The sequence below is a fragment of the Sus scrofa genome, chromosome 13, assembly GCF_000003025.6.
Source record: "Sus scrofa isolate TJ Tabasco breed Duroc chromosome 13, Sscrofa11.1, whole genome shotgun sequence".
Taxonomy (NCBI): domain Eukaryota; kingdom Metazoa; phylum Chordata; class Mammalia; order Artiodactyla; family Suidae; genus Sus; species Sus scrofa.
The window spans coordinates 121,093,066-121,111,986 of record NC_010455.5 but is presented as its reverse complement, the minus strand read 5'-3'; the positions used below and the strand labels follow the sequence as shown (position 1 = coordinate 121,111,986).

At 43.1% G+C, this 18,921-nt stretch overlaps 1 protein-coding gene across 4 annotated transcripts in view; it reads left to right on the top strand.

Moving 5' to 3' along the window:
* LAMP3 (lysosomal associated membrane protein 3) overlaps positions 1-18,921 on the top strand; it is a 35,944-nt gene that overhangs the window by 5,674 nt on the left and 11,349 nt on the right. For all 4 annotated transcript variants that reach the window (XM_003358698.4, XM_021069890.1, XM_021069891.1 and 1 more), the window contains exons 2-4: positions 5,254-6,005; positions 6,889-7,017; positions 14,565-14,622. In XM_003358698.4, the coding sequence (XP_003358746.1) occupies positions 5,254-6,005; positions 6,889-7,017; positions 14,565-14,622 (939 nt within the window). The remainder of the gene's footprint in view (positions 1-5,253; positions 6,006-6,888; positions 7,018-14,564; positions 14,623-18,921) is intronic.

Below are 18,921 nucleotides of genomic sequence, written 5' to 3'. Positions count from 1 at the left end.
TCATACATTTCAATTGTTCAAGTAAACAGTTGAGGCACAAAAAAAAAGACTCTTAAGGAATTCCTGTAGTGGCTCAGTGGTTAACGAACACAGCTAGTATCCATGAGGACACAGGTTTGATCCCTGGCCTCACTCAGTGGGTTAAGGATCCAGCGTTGCCATGAGCTGTGATGTAGGTCACAGATGTGGCTCTGATTCTGTGTTGCTATGGTTGTGGTGTAGGCTGGCTGTTGTAGCTCCAATTCAACCCCTAGCCTGGGAACTTCCATATGCCATAGTTACAGCCCTAAAAAGACAAAGGACAAGAAAAAAAAGATTCTTAGATAATAGTCTCAAGTGACTTAATGTCATTAATAATGTCTGTTTTAAAGGTTATCTAAGGCATTTGGAACTGATAGTTTTGTCTTTCCCATTTTGTAAACCAGCTGTGCAGAAATAATTCATAAGTGTTACTACTGGGCTTAAAGTTAGAACTTTTCTTCCGGAAAACAATCACAATTTTAGCATGTGGTCCTTTGAAAGCCTCACTAAGGACCACTCTTATGAAGGTTTGGTGAATTGGGGTCACTGGAGCGGCACCCTACTCTTCCTCTCTCCTCCACTGTGGTCTCTTTCGTCATTCTTCATAGTGATGTACACCACCACCACCCATCCTCAAATCCCAAGGCAGGCTTTGGTACAGACAGGCTCAAGCCTCAACTCCGCAATGTAGTTGTGTGATTATGGTCAAGTTAATAGAATTTGCTAAACCTGGGCATCTTCATCTGAAAGACAGATAAAGATAGTACCCATCAGAGGGGTTTTGAGAAGGGTTTGTGAAAGATAACCTTTGACCTGAGGCCTAGCATATAGTAAGTGTTCAGTAACATGGACTTTTTAGTGTTATTATTATGGGGAAAATAACCACTTAGAAATGTGTTGAATGGTAGTTCCCTGGTGGCTCAGCAGGTTAAGAATCCAGCATTGTCACTGCTATGGCTCTCATTACCTGAGAATTTCTGCAGGCCAAAACAAAAAGTACTGAATGAAAAAGGGAGATAGTAAAGGAGTTTATGGGTGATTTTGATTAGATATGAATTTCAGGACTCTGTAAGCATCAGCACAAAGCACTTTTTTTTTTTTTTTTTTTTTTTTTTTTTTTTTTTGCCTTGCTTATGGCATGTGGAATTTTCCAGGCCAGGGATTGAACCCATGTCACAGCTATAACCAGAGCCAAAGCAGTGACAATGATGGATCCTTAACCCACTGAGCCACGGGAATTCCTAGAGTGATCTTCTTTCCCTTTTCCTCAAGTTTTCCCCAGTCACTGCCCCACACAGTAAGCGATAGCTCCAATGAGTGAAAATACAATGGGTAAACACAGTGAAAAACCATAGCACTGAAGAGACAAGTCCATCTCTCAGCATGCCTGATCATAAACTCTCAAGGGACATCATCCACACTTGTCCCCTTTCTGACTTGCTGGAAAGGAGGCAAGGATAGAACTATTCTGGTTCAAAAAGAGCTAGAGCCTCCCACCCTGAAGGGATGGTCCAGGAGAGAGCCTGTGGCAATAACACACTCTAGAATTTTTTCACCTTTTTTTTTTTTGGCCTCACCCACAGCATGCAGAAGTTCCTGTGTCAGGGATGGAACCTGAGCCACAGCAGTGACCCGAGCCACTGCAGTGACAATGCAGGATCCTTAGCCCACTGAGCCACTAGGGAACTCTCACTCTAGGAATTCTTAATAGCACAGGAAGGCTTTCACGCAAAGCACCTTGTTTGAGCCTTACAATAATCTGAGAAGATCTACAGTGCTATAACCCTCGTTCAGTTATTTATTCATCCAGTCCATATCTACCAAACAACTTCTATGCATCGCATCGGTGTTTGGTAAGAAAAACACATACAGTTCCCACTTTGAGGCTGTTTTTAATCTAATGGTAGAGATGTGCAATCAGTAAATAAATCAATAAATAAACATATAATCAGGGCTGATACTCTGCTGGTATACACTGTCTGGCTAGGCTTATTGTTAAATATTTGAAGATCATCCCCTTATAGTATTACAAGTTGTGATTAGTACAGTGAAAGCAATGAATATAATGATGAGATGGAGAATTGCGGGGATGGGGAGCTATTTTATACAGAGAGGGCAGGGCAGACTCTGAGGAGCTGACATTTAAGCCAAACTATGATGGACAGCACATCAGTTGTATCAGAGCATTTGTGGATTAATTTAATGTCTTAGTTGAAAAAGACTGGGCCACTCAAAAGGTTAAGTAAGAGAATGACAGAAATTGTGCTATATTTAGAAAACTGATGGCAAAATTTAAAAAAGGGAGGGGACCTGAATCTCTTGTCAGATTCAAAGTTAACTATGCATAGATTGGATGAACACATGGCAAATCCAAAGTACTGTTCACATATCAGGGTAGGATTAGTACTAGATAATCTTTAAGGTCTCTTTCAAACCTAGGATTATATGATTCTATGAAAATTAAACAACTTGGTATAAATCTTTATGCCAGTATTCATGCTACCCCAACTCTATCAGGTCATCACAGCCGCACGTACCCCAGGAACATTCTCTAGCCAGGGACTATCTGGATTCACATTTGATGGAAAATGAAGAGGCATCGGATATCTAGCTGAGCATGATCGCTGGGCATTAGTGCCACACCCCATACAGACAAAGGCAAAGAATATCTGCCTTATGATGACAGCCCCATAAAAAACATGGGTACAACCAAAACATAAAAATGATGGCCTCATGGTAGAATCTTGGATGATCTTCACTTCACTGTTGTATCCTTATAAATTTTTCCCAAAATGTAAAAAATGCATGTTAGGGAGGTCTTGTTGTGACTCAGTAGGTTAAGAACCTGACATGGTCTCCATGAGGATATGAGGTTCAGTCCCTGGACTCACTCAGAGGGTTAAGGATCTGGCGTTGCTGCAAGCTGCAGCATAGGTTGCAGATGTGGCTTGGATCTGGTGTTGCCATGGCTGTGGCGTAGGCCTCAGCTGCTCCAATTTGACCCCTAGCCTGGGACTTACATATGCCACAAGTGTGGCCCTAAAAAAAAAAAAAAAAAAAAAAGAAAAGAGAGAGAGAGAGAAAAGAAAAAGATGGAGTTCCTGATGGGGTTCAGTAGTTTTTTGGGGGTTTTTTTGTTTTTTTTTTTGTAAGCCACTTGTGTATTTATTATTTTTTTTAATATTTTTTATTACAATTACATTTTTCCCCCACCCTTTCTTCTGTTGCAGCATGAGTATCTAGACAGAGTTCTCAATGCTATTCAGCAGGATATCCTTGTACATCTATTCTAAGTTGTGTCTGATAAGCCCAAGCTACCGATCCCTCCCACTCCCTTCCCCTCCCATCAGGCAGCCACAAGTCTCTTCTCCAAGTCCATGATTTTCTTTTCTGAGGAGATGTTCATTTGTGCTGGATATTAGATTCCAGTTATAAGTGATATCATATGGTATTTGTCTTTGTCTTTCTGGCTCATTTCACTCAGTATGAGTCTCTAGTTCCATCCATGCTGCTGCAAATGGCATTATGTCATTCTTTTTTATGGCTGAGTAGTATTCCATTGTGTATATATACCACCTCTTCCGAATCCAATCATCTGTCGATGGACATTTGGGTTGGTTCCATGTCCTGGCTATTGTGAATAGTGCTGCAATGAACATGCGGGTGCACGTGTCTCTCTTAAGTAGAGTTTTGTCCGGATAGATGCCCAAGAGTGGGATTGCAGGGTCATATGGAAGTTCTATGTATAGATTTCTAAGGTATCTCCAAACTGTTCTCCATAGTGGCTGTACCAGTTTACATTCCCACCAGCAGTGCAGGAGGGTTCCCTTTTCTCCACAGCCCCTCCAGCACTTGTTATTTGTGGATTTATTAATGATGGCCATTCTGACTGGTGTGAAGTGGTATCTCATGGTAGTTTTGATTTGCATTTCTCTTATAATCAGCGATGTTGAGCATTTTTTCATGTGTTTGCTGGCCATCTGTATATCTTCTTTGGAGAAATGTCTATTCAGGTCTTTTGCCCATTTTTCCATTGATTGATTGGCTTTTTTGCTGTTGGGTTGTATAAGTTGTTTATATATTCTAGAGATTAAGCCCTTGTCGGGTGCATCATTTGAAACTATTTTCTCCCATTCTGTAAGTTGTCTTTTTGTTTTCTTTTGGGTTTCCTTTGCTGTGCAAAAGCTTTTCAGTTTGATGAGGTCCCACGGGTTTATTTTTGCTCTAATTTCTATTGCTTTGGGAGACTGACCTGAGAAAATATTCATGATGTTGATGTCAGAGAGTGCTTTGCCTATGTTTTCATCTAGGAGTTTGATGGTGTCCTGTCGTATATTTAAGTCTTTCAGCCATTTGGAGTTTATTTTTGTGCATGGTGTGAGGGTGTGTTCTCGTTTCATTGCTTTGCATGCAGCTGTCCAGGTTTCCCAGCAATGCTTGCTGAATAGACTTTCTTTTTCCCATTTTATGTTCTTGCCTCCCTTGTCAAAGATTAATTGACCATAGGTGTCAGGGTTTATTTCCGGGTTCTCTATTCTGTTCCATTGGTCTGTCTGTCTGTCTGTTTTGATACCAGTACCACACTGTTTTGATGACTGTGGCTTTGTAGTATTTCTTGAAGTCTGGGAGAGTTATGCCTCCTGCTTGGTTTTTGTTTCTCAGGATTGCTTTGGCGATGCTGGGTCTTTTGTTGTTGCATATAAATGTTTGGATTGTTTGTTCTAGTTCTGTGAAAAATGTCATGGGTAATTTGATAGGGATTGCATGGAATCTGTAGATTGCTTTGGGTAGTATGGCCATTTTTACAATATTGACTTTCCCAATCCAGGAACATGGAGGGGTTCAGTAGTTAACAAACCTGAGTAGTATCCATGAGGATGTAGGTTCAATCCTTGGCCTTGCTCAGTGGTTTAAGGATCTGGCAATGCTGAGCTGTGAGCTGTGGTGTAGGTCACAGACATGGCTCGGATCCAGCATTGCTATGGCTGTGGCATAGGCTGGCAGCTGTAGCTCCAATTTGACCCTAGCCTGGGAACCTCCATATGCCTCGGGTGTGGTCTTAAAAAGACAAAAAGACCAAAAAAAAAAAAAAAAGAAAGAAAAAAAAAGAAAAGAAAAAGAAAAAATTCATGTTAATTTTTAGTAAAGAAACATTCCAGTGGGAGTGGAGGAGGGACTCACTAATGTGAGCTTTTAGTTGATGTGTTAACACTTTTGTTTCCTTATTTGCAGTGTTTTTGCATTACGGCCATCATATGAAAGCAAAAGTTTTTCCAGAAATCACAGACTCTTCTTCACCTACAACAGCAGCAACAGTACAGGCCACAGCAGAACCTTCTCTCTGGAAGCCAACTAACCACACGCCTCACAAAACTTTAGCAGCAAAGTCAACAGATGGTCATGTCACCTCTCAGATAGCTACCACAGTGACCGACTCCGAGACCCTCACCACACACACAACCATAACAACTCTCGCAGCAACTTCCCTGGCAGCTACAAACAGCACCCCATCTACCAGCCCAACAACCCACACCCTGTTCACAACCCTGGCCACACCCAACACATCACACATGGCTGCTCCAGTCACTGAGGCTGCAATCAGCCCCAGTGCAGGTCTCAGTTCACTGCTACCCACCATCATCCCACCAGCCCACACAACTGGAACCAGGTCATCAACCCTCAGCCCCACAGCTGGGAAAACTACTCAACCCAGTAACCAGACCACCCTTCCAGCAACTTTGTCCACCTCACCACACAACAGCACCGCCAGTCAGAAGCCTACTCACCCCAACCATACCCCAGGGCCAACCACAGGCGCACACAATACCACACAAACGGCCTCCCCTGCCACCATAGCTCCCGGGCCCACCCTTGCACCTCAGCCATCATCAGCCAAGACTGGAATTTATCAAGTTCTAAATGGAAGCAAGCTCTGTATCAAAGCAGAGATGGGAATAGAGTTGACAGTTCAAGATACACAGTCGGTAAGTTGGAGTTATAGGACTATAACACTATCTTCAGAAAATTGGAGCGGAGTGTGCCTTGTTATAAGTGAACATTCCTCTGCATCCTGTATCTTGAAATAACTAGCCATGAGCTCCTCTTTCTCCAAGGTGTTCCATAAAAACGTGGATCTGTTTTGGAATACACATAAAAATTGACACTGGTAGTGATTGTATGAATTAAGGAAGGCACACACAAAATTTTAAATACATGCACCCCTCACTTTTAGCCAGCATGGGCAGAGGATTGGGGTGAGTCCTGCTTTGGCTCCAGCCTGGCCCTCCCCCTCTGGATGACTTCTAAGCCTCAGCAACTTTTCTGTGAAATGAGAGGTTTGGATTGGGGGATCTCCATGGTTCCAATCAGCTGTGACATTAATATGACAAGTCCACATTAGCAAGACGATTGGAAGGGATGAGGGTGGGGCTAAGATTATTTGGCTGACTGAAAGAATCCCTGTAAAAATAGCACTTCCCTTTTTTGCACAGGTTTTATGATTTCAAATAAAACATCCACATTTAGGTTTTTATTGGAACAAAAATACATTAGATAGAAAAATCTTTCCTGTAGTACCCTTCAACATGTTTGATCTAACAAAAATGAAAGTCCATGTTGTTTATCAAGAACATACCCACCATGAATTATCTATCAAGGAACTCTTTCTCTGTGGGAGAACTTCTTCTTTAAAAAAATTTTTAAACATAATAATTTGGAAATGAGAGGTGTCTTCTGGGGATATTGAAATTCTCCAGTGAACACACACCAGCCTTGAGTTCTAGGCTCACTTACTCTCTTGTGCTGCTAGTCTGCCAGCTAGAATTTTCTTCTACATCTCATTGAGCCATTCTATTTTGTTTCGTTTAGGTTTTTTCACCTCAGAGATACTTCAACATTGACCCCAACACAACCCAAGCCTCCGGGAACTGTGGCTCCCGAAAATCCAAGCTTCTCCTGAATTTCCAGGGCGGATTTGTGAATCTCACATTTACCAAGGTGAGGCTCAGCCTCTTCCCACTAACTGGCTCTAGCACCACTTTTTCTGTCCCTCACTCTGGGGGCCAATGGTGCAATCCCGCACTTCACTTTAAGCTCCAAGGGAAATAGGACTTTTGAGATAGTCTCTGATAAGAATGAAGGTCATGGGAATGGAGAGGGGGCAGGTGTCGACATCTTCTGTTTGCTTTCTTCCCTCTTTAGCCTCCTCTGTGCAGCCCAAGAAAGGCTTTGACACCTCTTGGGGGAGACTTAGTCTTGGGGAACCTGACCGCAGTGCCCTTTGCAAAGTACCCAAAGGAGGAAGTTGTACCTATGAACAGACCATAGGCAGGATTACTCTAAAACCCAAGTCAGATGTCACAATGGGTTCTTTCCAACCACAGCAGGCAAAATTCAGGGACTAACCAAATGCAGGGTTTTTTAGACCATATCCCAGGAGCAGGCAGAATAGAGTCAAAGAGCATGGTTGTGAGGCCAGAGTCTTGGCTACAAATTTGACTCTCTCACTTGTGCTCCTTATGACATCAGGCAGGAAACTTAACCTGTTTGAATTTTTTTTTTCACTTGAAAAATGAATGTGGGAAAGGACTTAAAGATCATTCCTCTAAAGAGCTTTGACTGATATGTGGAAAGTGGATGTTTAACAGCCAGTAGCTGTGACCACAGTGACTGAAATGGGCAAATGTCTCTGGGACACAATATGGTGGCCCCTCTCTCAAAGGAGACTTGCCCATGCCTGCCCTAACGTGTCTCAGGTAGGCCAAGAGGACCTTGCAGCTGGAACTTAGTGAGGGCCTCCTTCTTACCCATCCAAAGTGACCCCTGACGTTAGAGGGGCTTGGTTAGCAGATCTTGGAGAGCAATGAGCATAGGCTTTGGGATCAGACAAATCAAGATTGTCCCTCAGCCATACTTACTATCTGCATGATCTTGGACTAGTTGGGGCATGTTTCCTCATACATAAAATGGAAATAATTATAGCTACTTAAAGAGACCTTTGGGAGAATCAGAAATGGTATTCATAACCCATCTAGCACAGTGCTTGGTACATGCAGTGGTCAATAAAGGGGGTTTATTAACTTATTATTAACTTGGTCTCATAGGCTTTATCCTCCTCGTGCATACTTTTCATCTTAAGGTAGAGATGCACCTGGGAAGGTGGGGATTTCCTTTCAGTATCAAATTGGGGGAAAAAAAAAAAATCTCACCCAAAGAACATTCAGGGAAGAATTAAGTGTTGTATTCCTGGATGATTGTCAAAAAGTCACTTTGGGAAAATGGCAGAGGATATATATGAGCATGTATGCTTTAGTTTAAGTCTTGATCCCACCCAGACCACCGCCCATGTGAATAATTGCCTAAGGGAAGGTATCCAATGGTTGTCTGAGGCACACAATGGCCACTGCTGCCAGGCTGAGGCAGAACTGCTAGCAGGGGTTCCTCTGGCACCCTTCCTTTCTCCTGGAACGATGCCTTCAGGCTGTTCTCTGTTTGATCAAGCTCCACCCAAGGGCTAAATCCCTGCCTTTCTGGAAACCCTCTATGCTTTCAGAGGGTGGACAGGAAATGAGTGTCCAGGAAAGCAAGAAGGATCAGCAGGGCCCCCGCTCCCTCCACCCACTTTCAGGAAGGAGCAAGGGGAGCTGCTCTCAATCCAGAGCCCCAAGTGTTGCAAGAGCTGCTTTGCCTGAGTCCCGTCAACCAAACACACCTTATCCATTTCCACTCCTGGAGGAGCTACCTTAGCTGTGCCCCAAGAGAAAACAAAAGGGCTCATAGAAAGTAGAAGTTCCCACCAGTCTTAACCCTTCTGGGGAATGTCTGCATTTTAAAAGAGAACTTGTTTAAGCCAAAACAGTGGCTACAAATCCAAAGATTACAGGGACTAAATGTAGAACTTAATGAGGAAGGTAGTGTAAAAGTAAAAATGTCTTTTTTCTTGAAACGGGTAGTTCTTATTTTTTATTTTCCTGCTTTTGATGAAGATTTTGTTTTTCCATTAAATTTGCATAAGAAAAACTAGAGTGAGCTGAGACAACAGGAGCAGCCTCCTAGTGAGGGGACCTGAGTGGAGGTCAGGAGTGCCTGTCCTCCCTGGAGAGGGCGGCCACTTCCCAGCTCACCAATGGGCAAGGGGTGGGGCTGGCATATAGCCCAGGGGATTGTCACTGTCTTTTATGATGGGCATTCATTCAGGACAGTGGGGCATCCTAACTGGCTGCCACCCTACTGTGCCAGATAAATATTTTATGTATCAGGTGATGATGAGAGACAAATGCTGACAGATCTTTTGACGGTTCAAGAGAAGGCATGGGTTCCCATCGTGGCTCAGGGGAAATGAATCCGACAAGTATCCATGAGGAGGCAGGTTCAATCCCTGGCCTTGCTCTGTGGATTGAAGATCCAGGTTGCTGTGAGCTGTGGTGTAAGTTATAGATGTGGCTTAGATCTGGTGTGGCTGGGGCTGGGGCTGTGGCTGTGGCCAGCAGTTACAGCTCTGATTCAACCCCTAGCCTGGGAACCTCCATATGCCACGCAGGCGCAGCCCTAAAGAAAAAGAGAGAGAAAGAAGGCAGAAATCCAGATCTTTTTATAAAGCCACTTGTTTTTTTTAATTTATTTTTTAATTAATATACAGTTGATTAACAATGTTGTGCCAGTTTCTGCTGTACAGCAAAAGGACCCAGTCATACATATATATACATTCCTTTTCTTATATTATCTTTCATCATAGTCTATCCCAAGAGATTGGATATAGTTCCCTGAAAAGCATGTGGTGTTTAAGTGTTGGCAGTACATTTTAAAACAAAATTGAACACCGTGCTAGTCAAACCAAACACAGCTGTAGGCCAGATTTGGCCTGTGGATCCCAGCACCACACTCTCTGAGCTAATGGGTGAACTCTGGAAAACGCATTTAGGCAGGGAAGTCATCTAGATTCTTCTGTAAGAGAAACGGGCTCAGCAATTCAGTCAGTCACTTTTCTAATGCTGCCACATCTACACCAGCGCTCCTCAACAGTAGCAGCGCTAACCTTGAGTGAGTACAGATAACTGGCTCTGGGTTCTGGTAGAAACCAGTCCCAGGGCCAGGCAAGCACTGGCCAGCGGAAGTGTTCACCCCCTGTGTTTCCTTAGAGCCTTTCAGGGGCACTTGGAGGCCTCTCAATTCTCAATTCCTGAGAGCTATTATCTGTGTTCAAATGTTAACACTCTCAGAGGGTGCAATTTAGAACTTCCCTAGTGTGCTGCACCACTTCCTGCCCTGTTTTCCCTTGTGGGGTTCCTTCTGCCTGGAATGCCCCTTTCACCCCTAATTCATCCTTTGAGATGAATTATTAATTCATCTTCACCCCATGAAGTCTCAGTTTTCTCAGTTATCTCAATTATCATCACCTATGAAGTCTCCCTACCCCAATCCGCCCCCCTCCATCCTAGTAGCTAAAGCAGGGACACTTCCTTCTCTTGGTTTCCTGACCCTTCATATGCTCCCTGACCTCCACTAATGCACTTGCTGTACATTTTGCCATCTTGAAGGCAAGTTTCTGACTTATTCACATTCCTCCCTTGGGTGCCCAGCCCTGACTTTGTATGTGCTCCTTCTTTAGCAAATATTTGATGAAGGAATGAATCAATAAAGGAGTGAATGTAAATTTCACAGAAAACTCTGGGCCAAGTTGCCAAAAAGTAGATCAGCAGCTCTAAAGAGACAACCTCTTTGGCTTCCTTTTGTGACATCCAGAGTGGAGGTTTCTTGATGAAATCATGACAACATCGATCAAAAAAGACCTGACTGATATTGAAGACACAAGCTACATCCTGCACATCTGGGACTATGAAACTCTCATAATACATTTTGGAGAAGTTGAGGGGAGGACCCTGGGTCTCATGGTCATTGCCATGCTGGCTTGCTCTGGACCCTGTCCCTATGCTAAGTTCCTTGAATTAAGATCCTTTTGGTGAGATATTGCAGAGTTCTCTGGCAGTGTGTCAGTAGCCAATGATCGAGTAGTGAGACAGGACTGTTGTAAGTAATCCATTCAGTTGGATATGCACTAAATGCTAAATAAAGTACCATATTCAGCTTTTAGGAGTCTTTGGCCCCCCTTTTGTCAATGTTCATGGGTACATAAAGGATTTTTGCTTTGTCTTGAAGCATCTGGCATGGTAGATATTTGTCACTCTCCAACCTCAACCCCAAATGAGAAAAACATCTGGCAGAGAATAACTCTGTGGGAGTCAAGGGAGAAACAGACACTAGAAATGCATAATGTGTGGCATGTAATTTCCCTTGGGCTTTGGGTTAAATTTTGACACCTGTTTGAAGCACTCCACCTCCCCCACTACCGCTCTCCTCTGTATCTACCCCATCCCATCCCCCAGAGCCGAGGTTTCCATCTGGGCTTAGCTATCTCAGCTCTCTTAGTTCATTCTGTTTGTGGTGGATCTGAGCTCTAGGAGATAGATAAAAATTATCATTTGAGGAGTTACCATTGTGGCACAGTGGAAATGAATCCAACTAGGAACCACGAGGTTGTGGGTTCGATCCCTGGCCTCGCTAAGTGGGTTACAGATCTGGCGTTGCCATGAGCTGTGGTGTAGGTCACAGATGCAGCACAGATCCTGCGTTGCTGCAGCTGTGGCGTAGGCCAGCAGCTGTAGCTCCAATTTGACCCCTGGGAAACTCCATATGCCAGAGGTGTGGCCCTAAAAAGCAAAAAAAAAAAAAAAAAAAAAAAAATCACTTGAGCTCAATGAGAGAGGTTTACCAGGAAGGGGGCAAACTTATTATTACTGTTATTAATAATGCCAGTTAAAATTTAAGTGAAGACTATGATAAATTTTTTACATGATTCCTTCTTTTAATATTCACATCAACCTAAGAGGTAAGTCCTACTATTATTGTCCCCATTTTCCTACTGAATAAGTAAAAATGTTGAATTTTTGGAATATTCACAAAGATTGACAACTCAAACTAGGCTACATGGGACCAAAGACATATTTTTTAGATAGTAATTAAGAATGTTTAGCAATACTCCTTTCTTGCATTTAGGAGGTTAACCACTCTCTTAAAACATTTCATAACCAACTGAATTGTTCAGCCACCTTGTTTTTTCACTGATGGTATAGATCAGAAGTCAAAAAACCATGGCCCTAAGATCAAATCCACACTGCCACCAAAAAAATGTACAATCCACAAGCTAAGAATAGCTTTCTCATTTTTTTAATGGTTGGGGGAAAAAGGAATATTTTATGACACATGGAAATCATATAAAATTCAAATTTCAGGATTTTCCATTGTGGCTCAGCGGTAATAGACCCAACTAGTATCCATGATGATGTGAGTTCGATCCCTGGCCCCACTCAGTGGTTTAAGTGTCTGGCATTACTGTGGCTGTGGCATAGGCTGGCAGCTACAGCTCCAGTTAAACCCCTAACCTGGGAACTTCTTCCATGTGCCACAGGCGTGGCCCTAAAAAAAAAATTCAAACTTCTGTATCCATAAATGAAGTATTTTTTGGAACATGGCCTACTCATTTGTGTGTGTGTTGTCTATGGCTGCTTGTGTGCTAGAATGGCAGGGCTGAGTGGTCACCTCAGAGAACCACAAAGCCTAAAATATTTGCCATCTGGCTTTTTACAGCAAAAAACTTGCCAACTTCTCATATAGAGCCTCCATTTCCTCTCCTAGTTGTTGTGAGGATTAAATAAGGCACGGCACAGAGGTGGCTGCCACATGAGGTAAAAAGTGCCTGGCATGAGGTGAGAAGCCAGCACATGGAGGTGCTGTTCAGTGAACTGTACGATCTAGAATTCAGTGTCTCCCTAGCAGTGACCTCACTAGAATAGTTTGTATTTCTGGAATCCTTATTTGTGTAAGGAATCATCACTTCATCCACAAATAATATATAAATAGACTGGAATGTGGTCAAGATTATTATTGTTAAATTCCTTTAATGAATAGATTTGAAACTACTAAAAATAATTTAATTTCAGATTCTGATTTTGGTTGCTCTACCAGCTCTTACTTGCGGTGGTTTTCTCTCTTTTTTTTTCTTTTTTCTTTTTTTTTTGGCCTTTGTCCTTTTAGGACATATGGAGGTTCCCAGGCCAGGGGTCCAATTGGAGCTACAGCTGCCGGCCTAGGCCAGAGCCACAGCAATGCAGGATCCATGCCTCGTCTTCGACCTACACCACAGCTCATGGAAACGCCAGATCCTCAATCCACTGAGTGAGGCGAGGGACTGAACCTACAACTTCATGGTTCCCAGTCTGATTCGTTTCCTCTGTGCCATGACGGGAACTCCTTTCTCTCTCTCTCTTTCTCTCTTTCTTTCTTTCTTTCTTTCTTTCTTTCTCTCTTTCTCTCTTTCTTTCCTTTCTTCCTTCCTTCCTTCCTTTCTTCCTTCCTTTCTTTCTTTCTTTTTCTTTCTTTCTTCCTTTCTTTCTTTCTTTCTTTCTTTCTTTCTTTCTTTCTTTCTTTCTTTCTTTCTTTCTTTCTTTCCTTCTTTCTTTTCTTTTCTTTCTTTGTCTCTTCCTTTCTTCCTTTTTTTTTTTTTAATGGCCACACCCGCAATACATAGAAGTTCCCCGACCACAGACTGAACCCTCCTTCTGTAGTGATCTGAATCGCTGCAATGGGATTCTTAACCCACTGCACCACAGCAGGAACTCGAGGATAGTTTTCTAATGGTTGTTTAAAAGTGATAACACCGTAAATCACCTACTTTAGAAAATAAAAACTCCTTTTCCAACTTACCCTTTCATAATCTCAATTCAATTCCTTCGAATGTTCCATACCCTGAGTATCTCAGGAAGTTACAGGCCTGTGTTGTTGGGTTTTTTGGTTTGTTTTGTTTATTCAAAAGGACAATCCCTGAATAAAATGAGGAGCACTGCTTTATATTTTTGAACACCACAACCTGGGATCCTCTTCTAGAGAACAGCCAGTAATCTCAAGTTTAACCATTTCTTTGCAGAATCCTTCACATGCCCTATCTAACCATTCTGGAAACATGAACCCATTTCTCTGTTAAAAGTGGTTGATACCCTACCCAGGAAAATCTACACCAATTTTGCACACACTATTTTTCCCCAGAGAGTTTATGGACCCCCTCCATGAAGTCCACCTAAAGGTAGCCTTAAGGATGAGTGGTCTCTGCTTGAATCCCTACCCTAAGATATTATTACTAGTAAGAGCTTAATGTATACGCTGCCTCTCCCAACCCAGCCACCTTCCAGATGTATTTGCATTTTAACAGGGGGAAATTTAGTCCAATTGGAGGGACTCAAATTGTACCAACAGAATTTAAATTTTAGACCCTAGCATGCAGTAGAGAAATTTTCAGCCAAGGCAAGCCATAACTTATTATTATATGACATTTTTTTTGGAAATTTTCGAACACAGTTATGGCTCCATACCAACATACCCCCAAAACCCCCATTTCGAGGATTTAATAGAACTCTGCCTAAACAATCTGTTAATTATGATTGTAAACATAAAAAGAGAAATTACCCAAAGGTTGACACACTGCTGTTTTACAGGATGAAAACTCGTATTATGTCAGTGGAGTGGGAGCCTATCTGACCGTCTCAAATCCAGGTATGTAGTTGAAGCCTGTTCCATCAGTGATAACACCATGTTTCTCGTTAGCTCATTTCTCATCCCATTGAATTCGCTAATCTCTGATGCTATGTTTGAGAAACAGACTGAGAGAATAACCAGCCAAGGTAACTTTGGGAGGACTTATTGTATCTCTGTTTTTCAGTCAGCTTGTCTGCTTACCTGCTCATGAAGCAAGTTGGCTGCATTGCATCAAAGATCATTATCAGCAATAATAGTTGAGCGACTTTTGGACAGATTGGCTGTTAATGGTGCAGTTTATTCTATACTCTTGAAATCATGCGCTCATTGTACAAAAGTGGGAGTTCCTGTCTTGGCTCAGTGGTTAACAACTAGTATCCATGAGGATTCTGGTTCGATCCCTGGCCTCGCTCAGTGGGTTAAGGATCCGGCGTTGCTGTGAGCTGTGGTGTAGGTCACAGACATGGCTTGGATCTGGTGTGGCTGTGGCTGTGGAGTAGGCCGGCAGCTGTAGCTCCAATTCAACCCCTAACCTGGGAACCTCCTAAAAAGACAAAAGGCCAAAAAAAAAAAAGTGTAGTGATTGCCTGATAGGTTCCAAGCCCCTATAATAGGTAACTGGGGATCCATAATTATCTAAATGTATAGTCTCTGCCCTCACGGAACTTACATTCTAGAAGTGGGGAGAGGACCATAAACAGATACATGACATTATTTATTTATTTATTTATTTATTTTGCTTTTTTACAGTTGTACCTGCAGCATATGGAAGTTCCCGGGCTAGGGGTCGAATCCTAGCAGTAGCTGCTGGCCTACACCACAGCCACAGCAATGCCAGAATCGAGCCACATCTTCGACCTACACTACAGCTCACAGCAACACTGGATCCTTAACCCACTGAGCAAGGCCAGGGATTGAACTTGCACCCTCATGGATACTAGTTGAGTTCGTTACTGTTGAGCCACAAGGGGAACTCCAGATACATGAAATTATAATACACAGTTAAATAGTGATAAATTCTATGAGCAAACACTAGTGGGATGGGGGTGAAGAGGCCTGGAAAGTGTATTAGAGAAGCCCTCAGAAGAGAAGGTCTCTCTGAGCACATGAGTTTGAGCAGAGAGCTACCCCCATTTGGGGACATCTGGGTCTGGGGAACTCTTTCCAGGTTGCAGGAACAACAGGTATACTCTAAAGTGTGAGCTTGCTAGTTTGCTTGAGGACCAGTAGGGGCCAATGTGTGAGCAAAGCAGCGGTGAGGTGTGGGAGGGAGCCAGGCCAGAGCATGGAGAGCCCATGTGTAAGGCAGCGTGAGGACTTTGGATTTTATTCTGAAGTGTGAAAGGATGCCACTGGAGGGCTTGGAGTAGGGAAATGATCCATCAGATTTACAATGATAAAGTTGCACTTTGGTTGCTGAGTGGAGAATTGCCCAGAGTGGAGCAAGTTGAAAGAATTGCCCAGAGTGGAGCAAGTTGAAAGACTTGCCCAGGGTGGAGCAAGTTGAAAGAATTCCTAGTTAAGTTGGGGGACTCTCTCAAAAGCCTCAATGTTTCTCCAGAAGGCCTAGGATAAGAGGGCAACCATTAATGAGCACCTCCTCTGAGCCAGGTACCATACTAAGAGTTTTCACGTCTGTTTTCTCCTTTTCAAAATTCTTTTGATTGGCTTAAACTTATCTTATTAACTAAGGAATGTATACCCTAAAGATACTTGCCAACAAATGAAAATGTGAAGAGGTATCTATTTTAAATACTAGTGTATTACACTGATACTGCTCAAGAAGATGCTGTCAGTGATTATCAGTTAAATGTAAGTAAGATGTTGGGAGTTCCCATCGTGGCGCAGTGGTTAACGAATCTGACTAGGAACCATGAGGTTGCGGGTTTGATCCCTGGCCTTGCTCAGTGGGTCAAGGATCCAGCGTTGCCGTGAGCTGTGGTGTAGGTAACAGACGCTGGTTGGATCCCGAATTGCTGTGGCTCTGGTGTAGGCCGTTGGCTACAGCTCCGATTAGACCCCTAGCCTGGGAACCTCCATATGCTGCGAGAGCGGCCCAAGAAATGGCAAAAAGACAAAAAAAAAGAAAAAAAATGTAAGTAAGACATCAGAATTGACACTTTGATATACATTAACTCACTAAATTGAGCCCCCCAGACAGACTGGGGGGTAAATATTGTGAATGCTAATGAACAGCAGAATGCATATCAGGACTTAGTAACATGTAGGTTCTTCTGTCTTGGTGCAGAAAGAATTCAGTGAGAGGCAGAGTGAAGGGGTAAGGAAAAGAGTTTATTAGTACAGGATGCCTGTGAGAAACACAAGGGGGGGAAGCAGGGAGTGCCACACCATGAGGACTTTTATAATCAATTTTATAATCAGTTTTATAATCAAAGAAAGAATGGGAAGGGGGAGAAGACCACCTTCTTCCTCATTCTTGAGTAGATGTCAAGCGTCCATCATCAGCTTCTCCTTCATGTCAGGCAGGGGAGTTTACTTGTCCACATATGGTCAAACTGGGACTATCATGGTGCAATGGAAATGAGCAAAAAAGTAGTAACATATACTAAAATATGGTAAATCATCTCATATTTCAGTATAATGTCACCTTTTCCTATATTTTTGTTTTTAGTGTGTGTAGAGAAACATCTCCTAGGAATCATTAACTTACTAACCACACTGAGCAGAATATGGGTCTCATTCCACCATCGTTTTTCTTGTTCTGGGGCATGTCTCATGCTTCTGTTGCATGGTTTTGTTGCTAAGCAAGACTGCTTTCTTTTCTTATCTTTTCTCTTTTATTTATTTATTTACTTTTTATTTTATTTTATTTTATTTTTTTTGTCGTCTTTTTAGGGCTGCACCCAAGGCACATGGAGGTTCCCAGGCTAGGGGTCCGATCGGAGCTGCTGGCCTGCACCACAGCCACAGCAACTCGGGATCCGAGCCACGTTTGTGAGCTACACCACAGCTCATGGCAACTCCAGATCCTTAACCCACTGAGCGAGGCCAGGGATTGAACCCGCATCCTCACGGATGCTAGTCAGGTTCATTAACCACTGAGCCACGACGGGAACTCCCAAGCCTCTTGAGCAATCATTAACTTACAGGGTTCTCTCATGCCTCTTTTCTACTTAGTCTCCTAGTGAGATTAACTGTTTAATCACCTATTTCGGCCCTTCACCCAGTCCCTATCACTAACATAAATTAGCTAATATTGTCTATCACTAAGTATGAACCAAATTTTAGCTCCTAATAGGGTAGTCATGTCTCAAGTGGCAGGAGAAGGGAAAGTCAGTCCAGGAACGAACTGGGAGGTTGAAGGAAGGGATAAAACAATTCTAGGTCCCCATGCTCAAGGCTCAGTAATGGCAGCAGAAACCATCTTAGTCATAGGAATAATTTTCATGTCAGGGGTAGTGGTGGTGGTGGTGTAATAGTAGTGGTTGTGGTTATAGTAGTAATGACCATGGTCATGTTACTCGGGCGGTGGTAGCAGACTACCCAGGATATAACACAAGGTCCAGCAGTGTCACGTAGGACATTTGCAGGTACAAATGCAGAGGCATCTACAGGAAATAATGGGCAGGAGACACCATACCTTAGCAGTTAAGATAACTAGTTCTAGAATCAAACTGCTTGAGTCTGAGTACCATTTACTCGCTCTGTGATCTTTTTTTTTTTTCTTTCTCAGCTGCACTCATGGCAAATGGAAGTTTCTGGGCCAGGGATCCTATGCCACAACTGTGGCAATTCCAGATCCTTAACCCATTGCACCACAGCAGGGACTCCCTGGGTCTATGATCTTAAGCAGATGTTTTCAACTCCCTCGGTTTCCTCACCTATAAAATGGTGACAGTAGTACCCATCTCAAAAAATTATTATGGGAATTAAACGAGAAAATGCATGTAAAGTACACAGCACCTGACACGCAGTGACCCTCAGCGTGTGACGTCATCTCAGATGCAAGTGAACACACCCGCAGGGTAGGAGGGGAGGGAACTTCCAGGCTCCCCTCACTAACAGCCCAGGGGCGAATTCACTGAGGTCCCAGGAGCTGTCAGCACACCCTTAGGCAGTGGCTTTCTCTTCAAGGAGCCTGATGTTAAAAGTTGTGAAACTAATGTATAAAATCAGAATTCAGGATGGCACAGTGGAAATGAATCTGACTAGGAACCATGAGGTGGCGGGTTTGATCCCTGGCCTCACTCAGTGGGTTAAGGATCCGATGTTGCCGTGAGCTGTGGTGTAGGTCACAGACACAGCTCAGATCCGATGTTGCCGTGAGCTGTGGTGTAGGTCAGCTGCTGTTGACCC